Source organism: Scyliorhinus canicula, chromosome 2, assembly GCF_902713615.1.
Source record: "Scyliorhinus canicula chromosome 2, sScyCan1.1, whole genome shotgun sequence".
Taxonomy (NCBI): Eukaryota; Metazoa; Chordata; class Chondrichthyes; order Carcharhiniformes; family Scyliorhinidae; genus Scyliorhinus; species Scyliorhinus canicula.
This window is the reverse complement of record NC_052147.1, coordinates 240,826,368-240,849,452: the sequence shown is the minus strand read 5'-3', so window position 1 is coordinate 240,849,452 and position 23,085 is coordinate 240,826,368. Positions and strand designations below refer to the sequence as shown.

At 49.7% G+C, this 23,085-nt stretch overlaps 1 protein-coding gene across 6 annotated transcripts in view; it reads left to right on the top strand.

The window, feature by feature from the left end:
* Window positions 1-23,085, top strand: part of nckap5l (NCK-associated protein 5-like) — an 837,372-nt gene that overhangs the window by 317,783 nt on the left and 496,504 nt on the right. For all 6 annotated transcript variants that reach the window (XM_038789861.1, XM_038789862.1, XM_038789866.1 and 3 more), the window contains one exon: window positions 13,296-13,429. In XM_038789861.1, coding sequence (XP_038645789.1) covers window positions 13,296-13,429 — 134 coding nt within the window. The remainder of the gene's footprint in view (window positions 1-13,295; window positions 13,430-23,085) is intronic.

Sequence of the window (23,085 nt, the reverse complement as noted above, 5' to 3'; positions counted from 1 at the left end):
CATCAGGGGGCGCATGCGTTCGGGATCGGGGCCTATCACTCCGTTACGCACTACGTAGCCGAGGATGGCTAGGCGGTCGGTGCTGAACACGCATTTATCCTTATTGTACGTGAGGTTAAGGAGTTTTGCGGGCTGATGCGGAGGCATTCGGGCTTGATGTGGAACTCCATCTTCAAAGTTGTAGTTAATTAAATTGATACACCATCGATTGCACGTGAGGCGAGTGATTTACCAATGTCAGGCTTTAATTAACTAGAACACAGCCTGGCGATCGTCTACAGTGGAAAGGGACGATCGTCAGGCTTCTGAGCATTTATACCTCGTTGATAGAGGCGTGGTTAACTCAGCCTCTCGGCCAATCGGTCGAGAGGCACATGACCGACCAGGGCCAATGGTAAGCCGACGTTCTGGCCCAATGGCAGACGAGTATGCAGATCATATCATCACACAGTCTGAAGTTGTTGAACTCAGTGTTAATTCTGAAAGGCTGTAACCTGCCTAATCAGAAGGTGGTTGGAGTCATGCCTGGCACAAAGGATGATGATCGTGGTGGTTGGAGGTCAAACATCTGAGCTCCAGGACATCACTGCAAGAGTTCCTCAGGATAGTGTCCTGGGCCCTACAATCTTCAACTGCTTCATCAATTACCTCCCTTCTATCATAAGGTCAGAAGTGGGGATGTTCGCAGATGACTTGTTCACCATTCGCTACTCCTCAGATAATGAAGTAGTCCATGTCCAAATGCAGCAAGACCTGGACAATATCCAGGCGAGAGAACATTGAAATAATGAAGCCTGGAGGTCGCACAAGCATGAATGTTCTACCGGCAACTGGGCTGACTCAGGAGGGAGGAGGGTGATATTGCAGAAATGGGAATGGAAGGTCTCGTAAGCGGAAAGAAAGATGGGGCCGGCTGAGTCTGGGGCCAAGTAGAAATTTGAGCTTGTGAACTGCCAGGTTCAACCTCAGATAATGGCCAGGAAGGGAAAGGGAATTGTTGACTGGGGAATAGTGCCTGACATGGGCTGGATTTGGAGAATAGGATGGGGCATTTCGAGTTGTTGCTCATAAAGAGTTAGTGGTGCGTGTCTTTATGCAGTGAATTCTCAATTCCAAGGAGAAGGGGCGAACAGTAATGAGTCCCTTTCATACTGGGGGAAACCATCATGAAGTTAACAGCAGACTAAAACAACTTGAATTTAAAAGAGTGATTCATTGTTTTAAAGCTGATCTTATGAATTTTGTCCTCAGGATATTGGCAATGTTAAGTAATCTGTAATGAATTGCAGAAAGGATTTATTACTAATTAATTTTAACAAGCTAAATGCCTGTGGCATCTCACAAGGTGTCAAGACCAGGTGTATTGTTCGGTCCAAGCAGGCTTTAGGGAATGCAGGAGGATTAATTGGAAGAGAAGGAGGGACGTGCACGGAAAAGGAAGATGCAGGAAAAGGGGAAATGGAAGAAGAGTGGTTGAATGGAGTTGTAAAAATGAAATGGAAGGATGCTGAGGGAATGAAAAATGGTTATGAGGGGGGAAAATATGGAAACTCCCTTGGCAAGAAGAAGCGAAAAACTACCCTTGTGGAAAGATGGGAACTGGCAGGTTAGGAAGGAGATAAAGAGGAGTGGGAATGGGGAAAAGGAAAGTGATGATGGTTAGAGGATAAAGGAAGGGGTAGATGGCAAAAGGCCAGCAACACATTCCCAGGGTCAGTATGTGAATGTGAGCTGCGATTTAATGGTGGGGGGGTGGGGTGGATTTGTGGAGCGAAAGGGGTGGCCGCCTCATGGCCTGGGTTAGGCTGGGTGGGGGGGGGGGGGGGGAATAGATGGTTGTCTCAGCTCACGGGTTCACTGTGTGTGGTCCTGTTCCAGGGGCAACTCCAACCCACCTGCCCCACCAACCACCCATAACTCCCATTGACTACGGACGTCTCTGGTCGCGTGGCTGAAAGCTAGAACAAATTGGCAATCGGGGTGAAGTGAGCACTTCACACATTCCGTGGATTCGCGTGGGTCGGCGTGCCGTGTAGTAAGTGGAGCTTATTGCCTAGCATCCCAAATGGACTTCGATGCCTAGGCATTGTGCCAGAACACTGCGGGAGGCAACACTGGGGATGCGACGGCCAACATCCGAACATCCAGCACCGGGGACATTTCCGCGACCAGAGGGTGGTTGTGTGCACTGGGAAGGGGACCAATGCCGGTCCAGGTAACATTGCGTGCTGGTGTTTGGGGTACAGGGAGTGGGGTCCGGTGAGTTGGGGCTGGTGGTGTGTGATCAGGGTGTGCTGGGTGGGTGGAGGGGGCGGGGTGGGGTGCGAGGAGCAATGGGGGGACTGGAGAAACTCTGGGTGGATGACACCGCTGGTTGTCAGTGTCACACCCTCTCAATTCCCCACAAATATTGCACAAAATGGACGATATCTTGGACCCCGCAGAACTTGCCCTCGTGGTGCTGCTGGCAGGCCAGGCGGCAGGAGCGACGACAGAGACCCGAGGGGGTAGACCATTTGCAGGGTCCCCTCCACACCCTGAGGACCCAACCACCCAGAAGGCTAGGGAGAGACCCAGAATTGGAGGCCTGCCACAGCCCAAAGTGTACAGGCGTCGCTGGTCTTTCGAACAGATGATGGTCAATGTGTGCTGCAGGAGGCTCTGCCTCCATAAGGGATGGCGCGGCACCTGTGCCATGTCCTTGTGGACTTGGCACTACGTAGAGGAGGGCATTACCCACTCCCAGTGGCCATCAAGGTCAATGTAGCATGAATTTCTATGCCTCAGGATCATTCCAGGGTTCAAGTGGGGAATTGTGCAGCATCTCACAAACTTCAGCCTACAAGTGCACCCGTGAAGTCACAGATGCCCTTCTTTTCCAGGCAGCTAACTATATAAACTTTGACATGGACCAGGCCCAAAAAGCTGACTGGATATCAGGGGCGGGATTCTCCAATAATGGGTCTATGCCCCACTCCGGGCGTAAGTGAGTCTCCTACCTGAAGGGGGCGAATAGGGCCCCGGAGTGCTCCTCGCAGCTCTGGCTGCGGATACGGGGCCCTGCACCTCTGTTTGGGAGTTTGCGCATGCGACGCCGGTGGCTTTCGGCGGCTGCCCCATGCGACATGCAGACACGCACCGTGGACTGGCCCCAAAATTATAGGCCCCCTCTAAGATTGCGCGCACCTGCGGATTGGTGGCCTCTGATCGCTAGCCTGGCCGTCCCTGAGGCCCCCTCCCAGTGAAGGATCCCCCCCCCCAGCTCGCCACCAGGGCAGCTGCTGACTGACTCCGCAACCGCCACTGGCCGTTCCCGACAGGCAAAACGTGGTTAGAATCACGACTCGGCCAGTTTTCGTCGGAGAATCGTGGGAGGGGGGCCCTTTTTCAAGGCCCCCTTCCCGCGCCGTGTCGACCGCGCGTGAGCGATTCGCAGCTATTTTCGGGGATTGGAAAATCACGGGAGCGGTGTCGTGCCAAATTTCGGCGTCAACGCCCATTCTCCGCCCCTGCGCCAATCCCAATCTTGGCGCGGAGGCTCAGAGAATCCCGCCCCAGAATTTTCCAGCATCAGAAGGATGCCCCAGGTAGGTCCAGGAGCTAACAGATAGCACACATGTCACTGCACACTGGGCAATTGGGAGTGCCTTACATCAAGAGGAAGGGGTTTCACTCCCTGAATCTAGCTTGTGTACGACCACCACACACACATCATGCACGTGCGTGCACGTTTCTTGGAGTGTGCACGACTGCTACATCTTGGGCAGTTGGACATGGCCCGCCTCTTCGAGCGGCACCCAAGAGTCGGATGGCTCTTGGGGTATAAGGGATACCAGCTGAGGACCTGGCTGGCATGCTAGCACAGTGTCAGTACTGTTGCTTCCACGGCATCTAGGTCCTAGGTTTGATTCCTGCTTGGGTCATTGTCTGTGTGGAGTCTGCACGTTATCCCTGTGTCTGCATGGGTTTCCTCCCACTACTCCTGAAAGACGTGTTTGATAGGTGAATTGGACATTCTACATTCTCCCTCTGTGTACCTGAACAGGCGCCAGAATGTGGCGACTAGGGGATTTTCACAGTAACTTCATTGCAATGTTAATGTAAGCCTACTTGTGACAAGGATTATTATGATGACGCCAGGACAGAAGCCAGTGACCGATGTGGAGACCCGATACACCAAGGCCCACTTGGCCCGGTCTGTCATTGAGCGGTGGTTTGGACTGCTCGATATGCGGTTCCAACACCTTGCGGTACACCCCCCCCCCCCCCCAGAGGGTTGCCTGCTTTGTGGTGGTCAGCTGTGTCATCCGCAACCTGGCACAGCAGTGGGGCGAAGTTGGCAGTGGAGAGGGAGGAATATAAGGCCACCTCTGAGGAGGAAGCTGAGGAAGAAGAGGTGCCGGACCAGGATGGGCTGGAGGACGAGCCTGGGTAGGACCCGGAGGACCAGCCTGAGGACGGAGTACAGGCGGGAGCAGAGAGGGTCCGCAAAGCCCAGTGGACCAGGGAAGCCCTCATCCTTGCCCCTTGCATGTAGGATGTGACTTTGTCCATCATTCCCTCTCTTTTCCCACCGCCCTCCCTTACCATTTCCCACCCTCCCAGGAATTGTGTAACATTACTCCAGGGAGGACAAGCACGGGAGGACCCACAGGACCAGCCTGAGGATGGAATATAGGCCAGCAAGGGTCCAGAAAGCCTGGAGGGCCAGCAACGCTCTCAACCTCGCCCACTTCACATACGACATGTCCTCATCTGTCACTCACTCTCTCCAACTCCCACTCCACTTACCCCCACTCTCCTTTTTATACCGGTGGCATCCTCAGAGCTCTCCTCCGAAGTGTTCTTTTGGGAGGCGGGGAATTTTTGGGCCTTACCCCGAATGGGTTGCCACAGTCGGCTGCATTTCCTTCAGGAGAATGGACATGTGGTCAGTGGGCGGGATGGGACAGTCAGTAAGGCATTAACGACTCACATTTGACAGGTCATCTGGGTGGGGGCTGGTAGATCCTCATCTCTGCGCCGTGTATCTCTGGCCACCCCCGGGGTCTCCATGGCCCGTTCCTCATGGGGGGGGGGGGGGGGGTGTGGAATCTGATGTCCGGTACCCCGTCACCCATCCTGGCCCTCTCCCGTCTGTTATGGGCCAACTTCTACTGTGGGGCCACAGAGGCAGCATCGTTAGCTGCACACGTGGTTCATTGCAGGGGTTGGGGAAGGAGGCTTGGGGAAATGGGCCATACGAGGGAGTGGGGGTGTGTGGGTGGCACTGCTGGATTGGGTGGGCTGGGGTACGGAACAATGCTGGGCAGAGATGGTACCGGGCGCATTCTCTTGGGGAAGGTGGGGAGGGGCTTGTCAGGGGTCCGGTGCAAACTCACCTGAGTGGTCTGGTGGAAGTCGTTGACCTTCTTAGGGCACTGTGTGCCAATCCTCCTGGTCACGCTACCCAAGCTGACTGCCACTGTTACTACTTCCCAGGTGGCACTAGCTGCTCTGTGGCTGACCCTCCGGGACCCTCGGGGGAACAGGGCATCCCATCTGGCCTCGACGGCTACAGGTAGTCTGTCGAGGTCTGCATCCCAGAATCATGGGGTGGTCATCTCTGCGGCATGGCAGCAATCTGAGTGTGGTTGACTGCAGGTTTAAGCGCTGCCCTTCCCTGTTAGCAGGGGGCTGGCAAGCATGATCTTGGCGAATCAGCCAGCGGGACCATGATTTCCAGCAAGAAGCCTGTGGGGCCTTATTAAGTGAAGCACTTCACGATTTATAACAGTGACGGCCTCACCAGGCTGAGCGTGGGGAAGCTCCCTAGAACACTTAGAACCTTTCCGTTATATCATACCCACGATGCCTAAACAGCAGGGCTGGATTTAATCTAGCCAAAGGAAGGGGTGGGGAGTGATTAGTGAACCTTATCTGGATGGGTGCGAGTGCTGAGCCAACCTTCCATGTGACAGGCCCCAGTGTTTCTGAAAGTATAGAGATTTCACTCTGACAATGTGAAATCTGCAAGGGTAGAGCTGAGAAACCCAAGGGACAAAAAACATTAGTGGGCATCGTATATAGAACCCTAAACTGCAGTGTTGGGAATGGCATTAAACAGGAAATGGTGCAAGTGACAAAGGAACAATGTAATTATGGTTAATTTAAATCTCCATGTTGATTGGGCAAATCAAATTAGTCACAATACAATAAAGGATGAATTCCTGGAGTGTATACAGAATGGTTTTCATAACCAATACATTGAGGAGCCAACTAGAGAACAGGCTATACTGGACTGGGTACTGTGCAATGAGTACGGAATCTTTGGCAATCTAGTTGTGTGAGACCTCTTGGGGAGGATTGACCATAATATGATTTTTTTTTCATCAAGATGAAGGGGAGGCGGTGGCATAGTGGTATTGTCACCGGATTAGTAAACCAGAGACCCAGAGTAATGCTGTGGAGACCCAGGTTCAAATCCCACCACTACAGATGGTGAAATTTGAATTCAATAAAATATGGAATTAAAATGATGGACTTAATGCACAGTGGCGCAGTGGGTTAGCCCTGCTGCCTCATGGCGCCGAGGACCCAGGTTCGATCCTGGCTCTGGGCCACTGTCCGTGTGGAGTTTGCACATTCTCCTCGTGTTTGCGTGGGTTTCGCCCCCACAACCCAAAGATGTGCCTTGCTAAATTGCCCCTTAATTGGAAAAAATGAATTATGATGACCATGAAACCGTTATCGTAAAGACATATCTGGTTCACTAATGTCCTTATGGAGAAAGAAATCTGCAGTCCTTACCTGGTCTGTCCTACTTGTGACACCAGGGGTGGGATTTTCCAACACTTGGCGCAATGGCCCGACGTCGGCTCCAAGAGCGGCGCGAACCACTCCGACGTTGGGCCACCCGGAAGTTGCGGAATCCTCTGCACTTCCAGGGGATAGGCTGGCGCCGGAGGGGTTGGCGCCGCGCCAACCGGCGCCGAAGGGCCGCCATGGGTCGGCGCAAGTTGGCGCATGCGCAGAGGGTTTCCTTTCCGCGCTAGCCATGGCGGAGCCTTACAGAGGCGGATGGAAAGAGTGCCCCCACGGCACAGGCCCACCCGCAGATCAGTGGGCCCCGATCGCGGGCCAGGCCAGCGTGGAGGCCCCCTGGGGCCGGATCACCCCGCACCCCCCCGAGGAACCCACTGGACGGCTGACAAGCCAGGTCCCGCCGGAATGGACCATGTCCATTTCACGCCAGTGGGACTGGCCAAAAACGGGCGGCCGCTCGGCTCATCGTGGCCCCGAGAATTGCCGGGGGTGCCGCAGCCAATTACCCATGACCGGCGTGGCATGATCCCCGCAGCCACCTGAAAACCAGCGCCGGAGTGGTCGGCACCCAGTGGCGGGACGGGATTCACCCCCCCCCCCCCCCCCCCCCCCCCCCCCCCCCCCGGCAGGGGTCGGAGAATCCCGCCCCAGAACAACAGCAATGTGGTTGACTCTTAACTGCCTCCTCAAGGGCAATTAGGGATGGACACAAATGCTGGCACAGCTTGCGACACCCACATCCCATGAATGAATAAAAAAAGTAGTTGATTCTGAGACTAGGGTCCTGAATTTTAACAAAGGAAACGACAATGATATGAGGCATGAGTTGGATATGATTGATTGGGAGACAGTTCTGAAAGGATTGACTGTGATTGGCAATGGAAAACATTTCAAGGAGCACATAGGGCAACTGCAGCAATTATTTATTCCTGTCTGGCACAAAAGCAAAATGGGAAAGGTGCCCAATCCATGTCTTACAAGGAAAATTAGAGATAGTATTAGATCCAAGGAAGAAGCATACAAATTGACCAAGGAAAACAACAGGGGCGGGATTCTCCGACCCCCCGCTAGGTCGGAGAATCGCCCAGGGCCAGCGTCAATCCCCCCCCCGCCATGTCCCAAATTCTCCGCCACCCATGAATCGGCGGGGGTGGGAATCGCGCCGTGCCGGTTGGCGGGCCCCCCGCGGCGATTCTCCGGCCCGTGATGGACTGAAGTCCCACCTCTGACAAGCCTCTCCTGCCGGCGTGGATTAAACCACCTCTGGTACCAGCGGGATTGGCTGTGCGGGCTGGCGCTGGGGTCCTGGAGGGGGGTGAGGGGCGATCTGACCCTGGGGGGTGCCCCCACGGTGGCCTGGCCCGCGATCAGGGACCTACGATCGGCGGGCGGGCCTGTGCCATGGGGGCACTCGTTTTCTTCCGCCTTCACCATGGTCTTCACCATGATGGAAGCGGAAGAGACCCCCTCCCCTGCGCATGCGCCGGGATGACGTCAGCAGCCGCTGACGCTCTGGTGCATGCGCGGACTTATGCCGGCCGGTGAAGTCCTTTCGGCCCCGGCTGGCGTGGCGCCAAAGGCAGTTCACGCCAGCCGGCGGAGCAGAAACCACTCCGGCGTGGGCCTAGCCCCTCAATGTGAGGGCTTGGCCGGAGGCCCGATGCCGGAGTGGTTGATGCCACTCCAATACGCCGGGACCCCCCGCCCCGCCGGGTAGGGGAGAATCCTGGCCCAGGTCTGAGGTTTAGGAGCAGTTTAGAATTCAGCAAAGAAAGACCAAGGGATTGATTAAGAAGGAGAAAATAGAGTATGACAGTAAGCTTGCGGGGAATATAAAAACTGACTGTTTCTATAGGTACGTGAAGAGAAAAAGATTGGTGAAGACAAATCTAGGTCCCTTACAGTGAGAAACAGAGAATATATAATAGGGGATAAAGAAATGGCTGAGCAACTAAATACATACTTTGGTTCTGTTTTCACGAATCAGGATACAAATAAGATACCAGAAAAGTTGGGGAATGCAGGGTTTAATGAGAGGGAGGAATTGAAGGACATCAATATCATTAGAGAAATGGTGTTGGGGAAATTGATGGGATTGAAGACTGATAAATCCCAAGCCCCTGATAATCTAACATCCAGGGTACTGAAGGAGGTGGCTCGAGAAATATTAGATGCATAGGTGGTCATCTTACAGGATTCTATAGACTGAAACAGTTCCTGCAGATTGGACGGTCGCTCACGTAACTCCACTCTTTAAAAAGAGAGGTAGATAGAAAACGGGGAATTATAGACCAGTAAACCTGATGTTGGTAGTGGGGAAAATTCTAGAATCCATTATTAATGATTTTAGAGCAGTGCACTTCGAAAACAGTGGCAGGATTGGACAGAGTCAGCATAGATTTATGAAGGGAATATCATGCTTGACACATCGACTGGAATTTTTTGAGGATGTAACCAGCAGAGTTGATGAGGAGCCTGTGGATGTGGTATATTTGGACTTTCAGAAGGCTTTTCACAAAGTCCGCATAAGAGATTAGCGTGTAAAATTAAAGCACATGGGATTAGGGGTAGTATTGAGATGGATAGAAAACTGGTTGGCAGACAGGAAACAAAGAGTAGGAATTAATGGGTCTTTTCCAAATTGGCAGGCAGTGACTCGTGGGGTACTGCAGGGATTGGTGCTAGGACCCCAGCTATTCACAATATATATATTAATGATTTAGATGAGGGAACAAAATGTAATATCTCTAAATTTGCAGATGACACACAAGTTGGGTGGGAGGGTGAGCTGTGAGGAGGAGGTAGAGATCCTTCGCTCTGATTTGGACATGTTGAGGGCGTGGGCAAATTAATTTTGAAGCTTCCACTGATTAGTAGTGAGCAAAATAAAACTATTGTACTTTTTAAATTTTAATTTTTCCAATGAAGAGGCAATTTAAAGTGGCAAATCCACCTACCCAGCACATCTTTGGGTTGTAGGGGTGAGACCCACGCAAACACTCGGAAAATGTTCAAACTCCACACTGACAGTGACCCGGGACTGGGATCGATCCTGAGTCCTTGACGCCGGGTGGCAGCAGAGGTAATCACAGCACCACCATGCTGTCTCTCAATCATGCTGTACTCTTAACACAAAAAATTGCAATTCTTAAATTTTATAGTATTATTTTGTAATTGCTGTAGAGTATGATATTTAAAGAACATAAGATCTAGGAGCAGGAGTAGACCATCTGGCCCTTCAAGCATTCTTCGCTAGATTAAGCGCGGGGGCCGGATTCTCTTCCCCCCCCCCCCCCCCCCTCCTCCCCCACGCTGGGTTGGAGAATTCCCGGCGGGCAGCGTGAATCTCGCCCCGCTGCTCCGACACCGACTGCAAGGGCGAGGGGGGATCCGACCCCGGAGGGGCCCACCTGGGTGTTCTGGCTCGCGATCGGGGCCCACTGATCTGTGGGCGGGCTTGTTCCGTGGGGGCACTCCTTTCTTCCGCGCTGGTCCCTGTAGGGCTCCACCATGGCTGGTGCAGAGAAGAGAACCTCCCGAGCATGCGCCAAAATTCGGCTGGTCTGCGCATGCGCGGAACCACATCGGCGGTTCCGCGCATGCATGAGATCATGCTGGCCCTCCGGCACATGCACGAACTCGGCTGGAGCGGCGCCAACCCCTCTGGTGTCCATCTAGCCCCCGAACGTGCAGGGGCTGTTGACACTGGAGTGGTTGGCACCGGTTCTCCCGCCGGCATGGAGACTTAGTCCCCAGAAGGGAGAATCCTTCTGTTGTTGACAAATATGCATTAAATCCGGGCAGCACGGTAGCACAGTGGTTAGCATTGTGGCTTCACAGTGCCGGGGTCCCAGCTTTGATTCCTTGCTGGGTCACTGTCTGTGCGGAGCGTGCACATCCCAGTGTCTGCGTGGGTTTCCTCCGGGTGCTCCAGTTTTCTCCCGCAGTCCAAAGATGTGCAGGTTAGGTGGATTGGCCATGCTAATTGTCCTTTAGTGTCCAAAAAGGTTAGGAGGGGTTATTGGGTGGAAGTGAGGGCGTAAGTGGGTCGGTACAGACTTGATGGGCCCAATGGCCTCCTTCTGCACTGTATGTTCTATAGCAACCAAAATTTATAACAAGCCAATTGTTCTGAAAATGGATGTAGAAAATTAATACTTTAAATACAAGAATAAGGAGTTATATTTGAACAGTATTAAACAAAAATCTTTTTTAGTTGTGGTCTTGAAGGGAATAAAACTAATGTTAGTCATTTTGGATTTTCCATTCTTGTGCTCAAAATAGATCCAAAGTAAGTGGGCTGGCCGCTTGGCCATGATCAGCAGGCCCCACATATTTCCTCATTCAGGGCTGATTTGTGTTCAGCTCGCAAACTGCAAGCACAAATAGGCACTGCACTGTAACTTGCCAGATTTTGAAGGTGAGAAATCAGTTGGCTTTTATATGGTCTCTTGTCAAGAAAGTGAGGGTTTAGAACTGATTCTGAGCCAGGTGAGAGGAGCGGGAAGGCCTGGCAGTGAGCCAAAAGATTTTTATGATCCAGGAGACCCTGCAAAAATCTTAAATCCCATTCAACCTTCAATTTTACTGGGTAACTTGAGGAGGCAAGAAAACAAACAAAGGCTGCGATCACGAAGCTTCTAAAGGTGGACTAAGCAGTGAAATTGAAAAAATCCAGGAACAATTTACCTGCTCACATTGCTGACCAGGGAATGGGAGGATCTCGGGAATTGAGAAGGCAGTGATTTTTTAACAGAGAACTGTGATCCTCACATGAAATTTTACTTTGTGGCACAAATTCCTTCTGACACTTCCATTTCAGTTTGGACTATTGTAATTAAATTTTTAATTAATAATCTTTATTGTCACAAGTAGGCTTACATTAACACTGCAGTGAAGTTACTGCGAAAAGCCCCCAGTTGCCACGTTCCGGCACCTGTTCAGGTACACAGAGGGAGAATTCAGAATGTCCAAATTACCTAACAGCACATCTTTCGGGACTTGTGGGAGGAAACCGGAGTACCCGGAGAAAACTCACGCAGACACTGGGAGAACGTGCAGACAGTGACTCAAGCTGGGAATTGAACCTGGAACCCTGGAGCTGTGAAGCAACTGTGCTACCCACTGTACTACCGTGCTGCCCTTTGTCTTTATCTTTGTCTTTCTAATTTTGAATTGATAACTTTTCCCCTCCAGTTATCTCCTTTGCTTGCTTTCTTTTTCCATTTTGGAGTCCCTCAGTCCTGCCATATGCAAGATGTTTCCTCCATTGTGGCCTGAGTCATTTGATCTGCGAATATTTCCCTTTCTGCTGCCAATGCAGCAGTTTGAGTCTCCCACAGGAGGCATCTTTCTGCAGGGCAGACCTTCGATGTGATAGAGAGAAATTGACACGAGAGTCCTATCTTGCGAGATAGGCATCTCCTGTAAATATTCTTCCAGACCTTTCCATCAGGCAGAAGGTACAGAAGTCTGAAGACCCACACATCCAGACATAGGAACAGGTTCTTCCCCACAGCTGCAAGACTCCTCAGTGACTCCCCCTCGGACTGATTTGTTCCCTGTAAGAACACTATTCACGACGCCCTATGTTGCGCTTGCTCATGTATTTGCTTTGTTTGGCCTCTTGTTCTGCACTGTAACCAATCACTGTTTGTCGATGTACCGTTTGTCAATGTATTCTATTGATTATTCTTTTTGTCTACCATGTACGTACTGTGTACGTTCCCTCGGCTGCAGAAAAATACTTTTCACTGTACTTTGGTACATGTGACAATAAATCAAATCAACTCAAATATTACAGTGTAACGTTGACCAAATCACTCACGGCAGAAAAAGAACAAAGGAAGGCGCAGCAGCTGAAGAGAAGAAAAATTAATAAATTCCCAGATGGAAAATTCAGTAGCCATTTAGAATTGGCTTGTCCTTAAATCCTGTTGTACCTCGATTCCTATCTTTCTGGTACTACATCTTTCTTTCTTTCTTTCTCTCAAAATTGAATTAAAGGGGTTGAATACATTTAACGCAGAACCTATTCTGTCAGCTGCTAGTTGCAATCCTGTATTTTATGGACCAATTTTACATTGATTTAGTAACCATCTATTTATGTTCTGTTTGCTTTGTGGTGAGAGAGAGAGCTGTTCGAACATTTTCCACTGACTAATACAAATGGTGCTATACACTGTTTGCAATTAAAAATATTTGTTTTGGATGCTATCGACGATTTGTGTGATTCTTTCTTCTTGTCTTATATCACATTTTTGTGGTTCTTAACTGAAGAACACCACATCAGCGTTTAGAATACCTTTCATGGGAATTTCTTCTAGGAGTCTGTACAAGACATTACTAAATGGAGGAAGTTTATTCATTCTTTCATTTTTAGAACCACACTGTTGAAATAGGCGTTCAGAGATAATCTTTTGTTTTTCTGAAGTTGTTTCTTTGATGCATGGAGTTCTCTTTTGACATTTGAAATTCATTGCCTTTTCCAGTGCGAGAAACTGATGGATGAATTGGAAGAAGAGCGATGCTTAAGGGTTGAGACTGAAAAGCGATTACGTGAAGTTATACTGCAGTCTGAAAATAGCACGTCTCAGATGCAAGCTTTGCAGGAGCAGTTTGCCAGGTAAGAAATCAGACACTGCTGGGTAATCAAACCACGTAAGTAGTGAGAGTGTAGGATATTCTGGTCCCATCAACGATGACCATCATCCCCCCGCCCCCATCCCAGCCACGGGTTCCATGGCGATGGAGGACGAGAACAACAGGAAACCTTGTTGATAGTGGCAGGACTGGAAAGTTCTGCTGCTGGCCAATGGAGGGTCACCCCCGCACCACAAAACCCGCCACGGAGGACAAAGAAAGTACCACCCATTTCCTCCACAGCATTTTGTGGAAATACAAGTACTCTTTTATTGCTTCAAATGCCTAATTTTTATTAAGAAATGAAAGCCAGATAAGATCCAATGTCCAGCAAAATAAAACCTCTGATAACAGAATGTTTATGAAATTGATTCACTTGTGCTCATTTTAACCAAGCACCATTTAGGGTAAATTTCATTCTGGTGCACGTTTGACTGTACATCTATACAAGTTGAAGATAGTCTTACAAATAAATCCAATCTGATAGCTCCACCTTGATGTTACCTTCACTCTATTCACTCTGTATTTTCTGTCAAACATTCCAGACCGTTGTAAACTTTAAATAAGATTTTAAAATATATATTTGTACCCTTATTCACATTAGGAGGTATCGGAGACAACGGTCACTAATATGTTAGGTTATATGGATGAATACCAACGCAAATTGGTTTCGGAAAACAAAAAATTAATTAGAATTAATGACAATTCAGATATTAGCGAAAAAATGCAATGGTTTGCCTGGTTTAGGTTTCTTTTATGGGAATATAGCTTTCAAATTGATTTTTATTTAATTTTATATGAGGAATATTTTTGCTCCATGTTTGTCGGTGGCCTTTGTTTGAAAATAATGAGTGCATTTGTTTAGTCACAACTTGCATTCCTTATTCCATCGAGCACCATGATTTACCAAGTATTCTAGATAACTGTACTATTCAATTTGATGGCATTTGTGAACCTTGCCTTGCCTAGGGGGGATTTTAGTTGGTAAACTGCTATTTGGTCTACGTTTTTGAGAACGCTTGGTGGGGGGTTAATCCCATCTCCTGTTGCAGAATTCTCTCTCTCACAAGATATGAGCAATTCTGAATGAATGGATGAATGGACTCAAAGATATCCTCTAGCTAAGGCCAGAATTCATCTGATGAGGATCTGGTAATCCTTTATTGTAATCGTCCATTTATTCACTTGCACCAGTAAAAGGGTAGAGCTCCTTTAAATGACTGTATCTGCTACTAGAAACCGCCCTCGGGCTTTTTAGACTTTGTATCCATCATGAGACTGTCGGGGGTTGACAAATAAGAGACGCGTGATCCTCATTGAATTAGGCTATCAACTTGCATTGCACATTCCTCTTGTTTTGTGGGTTGCATGACTTCAAGCACTGAATTATTCAGAATGCACCACATAAAAATATACTTGTACTTAGTGCATACCTGTAGGGGGATTAAGGTTATGCTTCTACCAGCCCTGGTTGTTTCGAGATTTGCTGATGGTCCAGTGCAGCTTTTATGCATTTCTTCTTTGTATTAAGAAATTTACGTCTGTGCTTCGGAGGAAAAATTAGCAATTAACATTTGCCAGAGGCAAATGGAATAATTTGTTTAGGAGTCTAATAGCAAAAATGTTCCTTTTACCACATATTGAATTTAGCTATTTAATCAAATAGGCCTGCCTGATGCATCTATCTATACTTTATATTTAATACTATTGGGAATTGGAATCACATGAAGGTATACTGATACAGTTGGACTTTGGATTGCTGGGATAGAATTCTTTTGTTTTCCATGGCTGCTTTTCAGACTTCTAGGGTGGAATTCTCTGCTCCCACGAGTTTCGCGACGGCCTCGGAGGCCGCTCCTCGCACCCTATTCACCCCCCCCGCCCCAGGGGGCTAGGAGCGGCGCTCCGTAAATCTCGGCCGCCGGGCCTTGATGCTTGCGACAACCACACCTGGTCACTACCGTCGTAGTGCTGAGAATCACGCGACGGCGGCGCCTAAGTGACATGGCGGCTTGATCTTGCGGGGCGGCGGAGGGGAAAGAGTGCGTCGCTTGGAGATGCTGGCCCAACGATCGGTGGGCACCGATCGCGGGCCAGTCCCCTCCCGAGCACAGCCGTGGTGCTCACTCCCCTCTCCGCCCCCCAAAAGCCACAAACAAAGATTTGGCGCCATGTTCACGACGGTAGTGACCAGGTGTGGTTGTCGCCGGCGGGAACAGGCCGGGAACGGCAGGCCGCTCGGCCCATCTGGGCCGGAGAATCACGGTCGCCGTGAAAAACGGCGAGCGGCGATTCTGCGAGCGGGGGTTGGGAGAATCGAGGGAGGTGCCAAGGCGGCGTGTCGTGAGTTGCCCAGCCCTCCTGCGGTTCTCCCAAGTGGGGAGCGGAGAATCGCGCCCCTAATATTTTATTCATTATTTAATGCATGTATGAAAAATTCCAACCAAACTAAATTGGATAAGGTACTATTCCCATAAAACCTTAACAGGAGTTCTCTAACTCTCTTGACACAGTATTCCAAAACTTGCATTACCGAATTAAGGCAAGCACTTTTAACATAAATGTATTGTGGACGTTTTCCATAATTGCGACAACATGGCCAACTTAGTCCAACTATTTATCTCTATCCATAGCTGATCTGGCCTTTGTCACTACAGAAATACAGCAGTTTACATTCAGTGCTTCAAAATCTTTTTGCCGTGTCCACAACAGTTCTTATTCTTTAATTCCCACTTGACCAGATTGTCTATCGTTCTCAGCATTCCTGAACTCTCTCAATTCAAGGAATGCTGTACTTTCCTTAAAATCTTATCTAAGCAATGTCAGTTTGATTGTCTTCCCACAGTAGAGACACGGGCATCAGTATAATTGCTGAGTGATGTACCAATCAAAGGAAGTTTCACAGTAAAACTTGATTAAAGGCATCTTCTAGTGGGCACATGACTTAATTCAGGATGAACGATGTCTTATCGTTGTTGTTAAGTACCCAGATGACTGTTCACTTCTCTGAGAATTGCTGTTGGTGCATTGCCAGTGAGTGTAATGCATTCTTGATGCCCTGCATTGCTGGGGGGGGGGGAAGTAATTTACTTTGCATTTGATCAGGTCAAGGAGGGATAAAACACCTCTATATCTAGGCCCCAATTTCTTTTATTATTAATTTACGTGATGTGGGCCTCGCTGGTTAGGCCAGCATTTGTTGCCCATCCCTAGTTGCCCTTCAGAAAGTGCTGGTGAGTTGCCTTCATGAACCGCTACAGTCCTTGAGGTGCAGGTACACCCACTGTGATGTGAGGGAGGGAGTTCCAGGATGTTGCCCCAGCGACTGTGAAGGAGCAGCGATATATTTTCAAGTCAGGGTGGTGGAATTCCCAGGTATCTGCTGCTCCACCACCACCGCCATGTATCTGCTTCCAGCATCCATCTCTCACTTTCCCATTACTATAGGAGCGTTGTTGCACTTTTCCACTAATTTAGGACCCGCAAATTTAAGATTTAAGGTTCAGTTTCTCATTTATTGCTTTCTTCAAATTTCAAAGATTTAGTCATCATATTTCTTTTTATTGTGAATACATTTACTGTTTACTGTTTATACCCGTTGAAGAAGTACTTACCAAAGCCAGTTGCTCACCCATCAACATAGCATCAGGAGACAGGTTTTCATTTCTAATTTATTTACTTTTCCAACCAAAGGAAATGGACCAATATTGTATGTCATGTTAAAAAATGATATGTGGCATAAATGTATTTGAAAAAAATCTATAGATGCATGAACAAAACCATCAGAAAAACAAAATGAATGCATCATGTGGAGTGGGTCACCTTGAATGATCCTTTTAAAGACAATCCGTGTAGGCAGTTCAATGCTTGGTACAACTGGGCAAATCTTTCACCTTGCATCCTCCACCCATTTCACCTGGAACATTGCAATCAAATACATATAGCTGGCACAGGATTTCAATTTGCATCAAATAAATCTTGGGTGCCAATAAAGTGGCTGAGGTGCTCCTCCCCTCACATTATCACCAATCGCCCCTCATTCGCTCAACTCATGCAACCCGAGTTTTACGTTCAGGTTAAAAAAAATAGTCAGTTGAAAACCCCAAGTTTCTTCCACAGTGCTTACAACAAAGGTCAACATGATTAGAGGCCAATTGAAAATATAGATTTCCAAAGTCATAATACCACATTTCATCCACTATTGCATTACAATTCCCTTTGCGTGCAGAGACCTTATATATTACAGCAGGAAACAGGACTGAATGAGACCACCTTGTGACATTACCATCTAACCATGGACATAATGAACTGTTTAGGGAAGGCCTTTATTTGAAGGGGGGGGGGGGGGGGGGGAATACAAGAAAAGACACAAATCAAAAAATGGCTATGTAATGAACACCAATTGGCTTTATTGGTTGGCCAATTGGAGTATGAGCTCCCTCAATTATAGCTCATTGAGGGGGCCCATATAATCACCTGTGTAGGCTTTGTGAGCAGTCTTAAGTTGACTGGACTGCTAGCAGCACTGTTTGTAGCTGCTCCTGTAATATCATTATTGTAAATAAATATTGGTGTGGTGACGGAACTCCTGCCTCCCGTGGGTTATTACAGTGGCGATGAGGTAAACTACGAATTTTGCGGAGACCAGCTGCCGCACTCGGAGGGTAAGCCTTGCCATTTTAAAAATGCCGTTTTGTGGGAGGTTAGAGGCATTCGACCCGGCTATTGAGGACTGGTCCCAGTATGTGGAGAGAATGTGTTACTACTTCCGGGCAAATGATATACTGACGGACGAAAGGAGACGGCTTATCCTGCTGTCGGCGTGCGGACCCTCCGCTTTCGCCATTATACGTAGTCTGACTTATCCCGATGGGCCGGACACGAAAACTTTCCAAGAAGTAACGGAATTGGTGAAAGAGCACTACGACCCAAAACCACCCCTCATTTTGCGTAGGTACAGATTCTACACAGCGAAGCGGGAAGACAGGGAGTCAGTCACGAATTTCTTGACCCGCCTGAGAAGGCTGGCGGAAAAATGTGAGTTCGGCCCGACGCTAAATGAAATGCTTCGGGACCGGTTAGTATGTGGTATAAATGACCCCACAATACAGAAACGCCTGTTGGCGGAAACAGGGCTAGACTGCAGGCAGGCGTTACAGCTCGCACTGTCCCTAGAAAAGGCAGCAAGTGGGGCGCAGGAACTACAGAGCACGCTAATGGAGGTAGATACCTGTGAGAGGGACTACCACAACGGGTCCTGCTACCAGATAGCCGCTCTCAGGAAAAACCTGAGGAATAGAGGGAAAAAGGAAAACCCCAGAACTGCCCCCAAGTCTGCCAGGACTAACTGGAGACAGAGGGAATTACCGGCTGAGGCTCCCCCAACAGAGAAGGACCGTTTCTGGCACCAGACAGAGTGGGGTAACAACGACAGAAACCCTAGAAGGAGGTGGCAAAAGAGGAATAGCAGGTGGGGACGCAGGGAAGTACACAACCTAGACGCCCCATCCTCCTCCGAAGGGGAACAATTATATAATATTACAACGAAGAAAGCAGAACCCATTAGGATTACCCCACGGGTGAACGGGCGGCCGACAATAATGGAAATAGACACGGGTGCGGCCGTATCAGTAAATGGAGTGGCAGCATTTAGAAAAATCAAAGATGGACTCCAGCCACTAACCCTAACAAAAACATCGCCGAAACTTAAAACCTACACGGGGGAAACCCCTGGAAGTTCTAGGCACGACTCGTGTACCTGTGGAATATGAGAAACAATTGCTCAGATTATCGTTGACGATAGTACAGGGCTCCGGACCGAGCTTAATTGGACGGAACTGACTGAAAGACCTGAAATTAGATTGGATGAAAATTTTCCAGAGTGGAAGCGGGCAGTTGAGTGGAGTACTCCAAAAAATACCCGGAGGTCTTCCAGGAAGGTTTGGGGGAAATCATAGGCGCCAAAGCAACTTTGCACGTGGACCCAGAAACCCTTCTGAAATTTTGTAAGGCCAGGCCGGTACCTTTTGCATTAAGGAAGAAAGTAGATGACGAAATAGAAAGGTTACGGCGCGACGGCATTATCAGACCAGTACAGTTCTCGGAATGGGCAGCGCCGGTGGTACCAATTTTGAAGCCAGACAGCTCGCTATGTCTCTGTGGAGATTTCAAACAGACAGTAAACAAATACGCACTGCTGGACAAATACCCAATCCCGAAAATAGACGACCTATATGCCAAATTGGCAGGTGGGCTTTTGTTCACAAAACTAGACATGAGCCACGCCTACCTGCAGTTAAAACTGGACAAGTACTTCCAGAAGTTCGCTACGATCAACACCCTGAAGGGCCTTTTTCGTTATATTAGGCTACCTTTTGGAGTGTCATCAGCCTGCGCTATATTCCAGCGTACGATGGAAAATATTCTGCAGGGACTACCGCAGGTGGCGATTTATTTGGACGATGTCTTAATCACGGGTAGGACAAACAGGGAACATTTAAGGAACCTGGAGGAAGTGCTCAGGCGTTTCGCAAAGGCAGGTGTACGGCGAAAAAGGGAAAAATGTGTTTTTCTGGCCCCACAAGTGACGTACCTGGGATATAAAGTAGACGAGTCAGGCTTGCATCCATTGGAAGACAGAGTAAGGGCAATAAAAGAAGCCCCAGCTCCCACCATGGTCCAGGAGTTACGATCATTTCTAGGGTTGGCAACCTATTATGGAAAATTTATTGAAAATAGGGCGTCCATCCTAGAACCCCTCCACCAGCTACTAAAAAAGGGGCAAGAATGGAAATGGTCCACCCGCCAAAACCGAGCATTTAGCGACATTAAGGAACAGCTGTCATCCGAAAATGTCCTGGAGCATTATGACCCAAGGAAGGAGTTGGTGGTCACTTGTGATGCATCCCCCTACGGGGTAGGAGCCGTCTTAGCCCATAGAGGAAGGAAATGGGAAGAACGGCCAATAGCCTATGCTTCGAGGACCTTGGCGATGGCTGAGAGGAAGTACGCCCAAATCGAGAAGGAAGGACTGGCGGTGATATTCGCAGTAAAGAAATTTCACCAGTATCTGTACGGGCGGAAATTCACCATAGTGACGGACCATAAGCCGTTATTAGGGTTATTAAAAGAAGACAAGTCAATACCCCCGATTGCATCAGCTAGAATCCAACGCTGGGTGTTGCTACTGGTGGCATATAGATACGTTCTGGAGCACAGACCGGGAACACGAGTAGCACATGCAGATGCTTTGAGCAGACTTCCCCTCCCAGACACTCCACCACAAATACCAAAAGTAGAGGAGACAGTAATGACTCTAAATTTTTTGGACACCCTACCAGTAGACGTACAACATATTCGGTTGTGGATGCAAAAAGACCCAGTTTTAGCCAAGATGAAGCATTTACTGCTAACAGGGGAACTGGAAAGACCAGTGGAGCCCCAGATGCACCCATACTGGAGCAGAAGGGACCAAATAACCGTAGAAGACAGTATCCTATTATGGGGAGCCCGGGTAATCGTCCCAGCTCAGGGCCGTCAGGCAATCTTAACTGAGTTACATCACGGACACCCAGGGGTGTCTAAAATTAAGATGCTAGCTCGAAGCTACGTTTGGTGGCCAGGTTTGGACACAGACATAGCAGCCTTGGTACGTCGGTGCCAGGAGTGCCAACAGGGGCAAAGAGTGCCACCAGCGGCACCATTGCACCCGTGGGAATGGCCAGGCAGACCATGGACCCGCCTGCATATTGACCACGCCGGCCCTTTCATGGGATCAATGTTTTTGGTGATAGTGGACGCCCGCTCCAAATGGTTGGATGTCCACCTGGTAAACACGTCAAGCGCAGCATCAACCATCGAAAAGCTCAGGGCCTCGTTTGCAACACATGGACTTCCGGAGGTATTGGTGTCGGACAACGGAACGGCATTCACAAGTGGGGAATTTGGAAAATTCCTGAAGGATAACGGAGTCCGTCACATCAAAACGGCCCCTTACCATCCAGCGACCAACGGCCTGGCAGAGAGAGCGGTCCAGACACTTAAAGCGGGACTCAAGAAGCAGCCGGCAGCGTCAATAGACACAAAGCTCTCCCGCTGGCTGTTTGATTACAGGACCACACCGCATTCCACAACGGGCATACCGCCAGCTGAACTCTTAATGGGAAGGCGGCTGCGAACGAGGCTGAGTCTCCTTTTCCCAAATTTAACGGGGAAAGTGGAGAAACAACAGGAGGCCCACGCAGGGGGCATGATAACAGTCGGCAGCAGTGACATTTCCAGGTGGGAGCACCGGTTTGGGTCAAGAATTATGGGAATGGACCAACGTGGGTCAAAGGCACGGTAGAGTCCCAAACAGGGCCCATATCCTATGAGGTTTCAATATGAGGTAAGGTGCTGAAGAAACACCTAGACCAAATAAGGGCAGCGGAACCACATCTGGAGGCAGGCGAAGCAGGACCGCCTCAAGCTGGGATAGCCCAGACGGAAAGGATACCCCAGCCCCGAGCAATTTCTCCAGACCCCGTCATCCAGTCGTCAGAGTCGGAGATGGACACACTCGACGAGGCCGCCGCGACACCTCTCCCCGAGGAGGAGGAAGAACAACTTCCAAGGAGGTCGTCAAGGAAAAGACGGGCACCTAATAAGGTACACCCCGCCCACTTCAGCAAACGACCCGGCGGACGACACAGAGGTGACAGACCCAGACATGAGGAGCAGGAAGAAGCTCAGAGGAATGCCAGCTGGCAGGAATTCCTCGGACCTTAGGGGGGAGGGGTGTAATGAACTCCAATTGGCTTTATTGGTTGGCCAATTGGAGTATGAGCTCCCTCAATGATAGCTCATTGAGGGGGCCCATATAAGCACCTGTGTAGGCTTCGTGAGCAGTCTTAAGTTGACTGGACTGCTAGCAGCACTGTTTGTAGCTGCTCCTGTAATATCGTTATTGTAAATAAATATTGGTGTGGTGACGGAACTCCTGCCTCCCGTGGATTGCTACAGGCTACCACAGGTCACTTGTGGTTGATACTTTGACGTTGACCACTTCTGAAAAGTTTCTGTATGAGTTGCACTGTAGACCTGTTACCACCTGGCGGGAGCTCGGACCCACGGCCACTGTGGACGTCTGGTGGGAGGAGGGGGAGATCCTCACTCTGTTGGGGGGGGGTGGGGGGGGGGTGGGGGTGGGGGGGGGGGGCTCCACGGGTACCAGGCCCACTATCGGGGGCATCCAGTCGGCGGGCGGCCATGATCTGGTGGGAGCCTACCTCCTTCCGCACCGCTGTGAAGTCCCTGACATGTTTCTCCACGCCGGCACGGGACGGCAACCACGCCCATGCGCCGGCGCGGAGATGGCCGTCACGCGCATGCGCGGACTCACGCCGGTTGTGCAGGGCCGCCTTTCAGGGCCGGAGCAGCGCACAGTTCTCCGGTGCCGTGCTAGCCCTGAACAGCTGTGAATTGCTGGGCCAGGTGATCCGTTGACTCCGGCGTCAACACTTCGCTGGGACTTCGGAGAATCCCGGCCAAGAAGTTTGAAAACCTTTGTTGCGACCAACAGAAGGGGCTGAAAAAAGTAAGCTCAGTCTTCCTCACCCGGTCTTAACAATATGCAGGAGATGCTGGATTTTAGCCTTATTC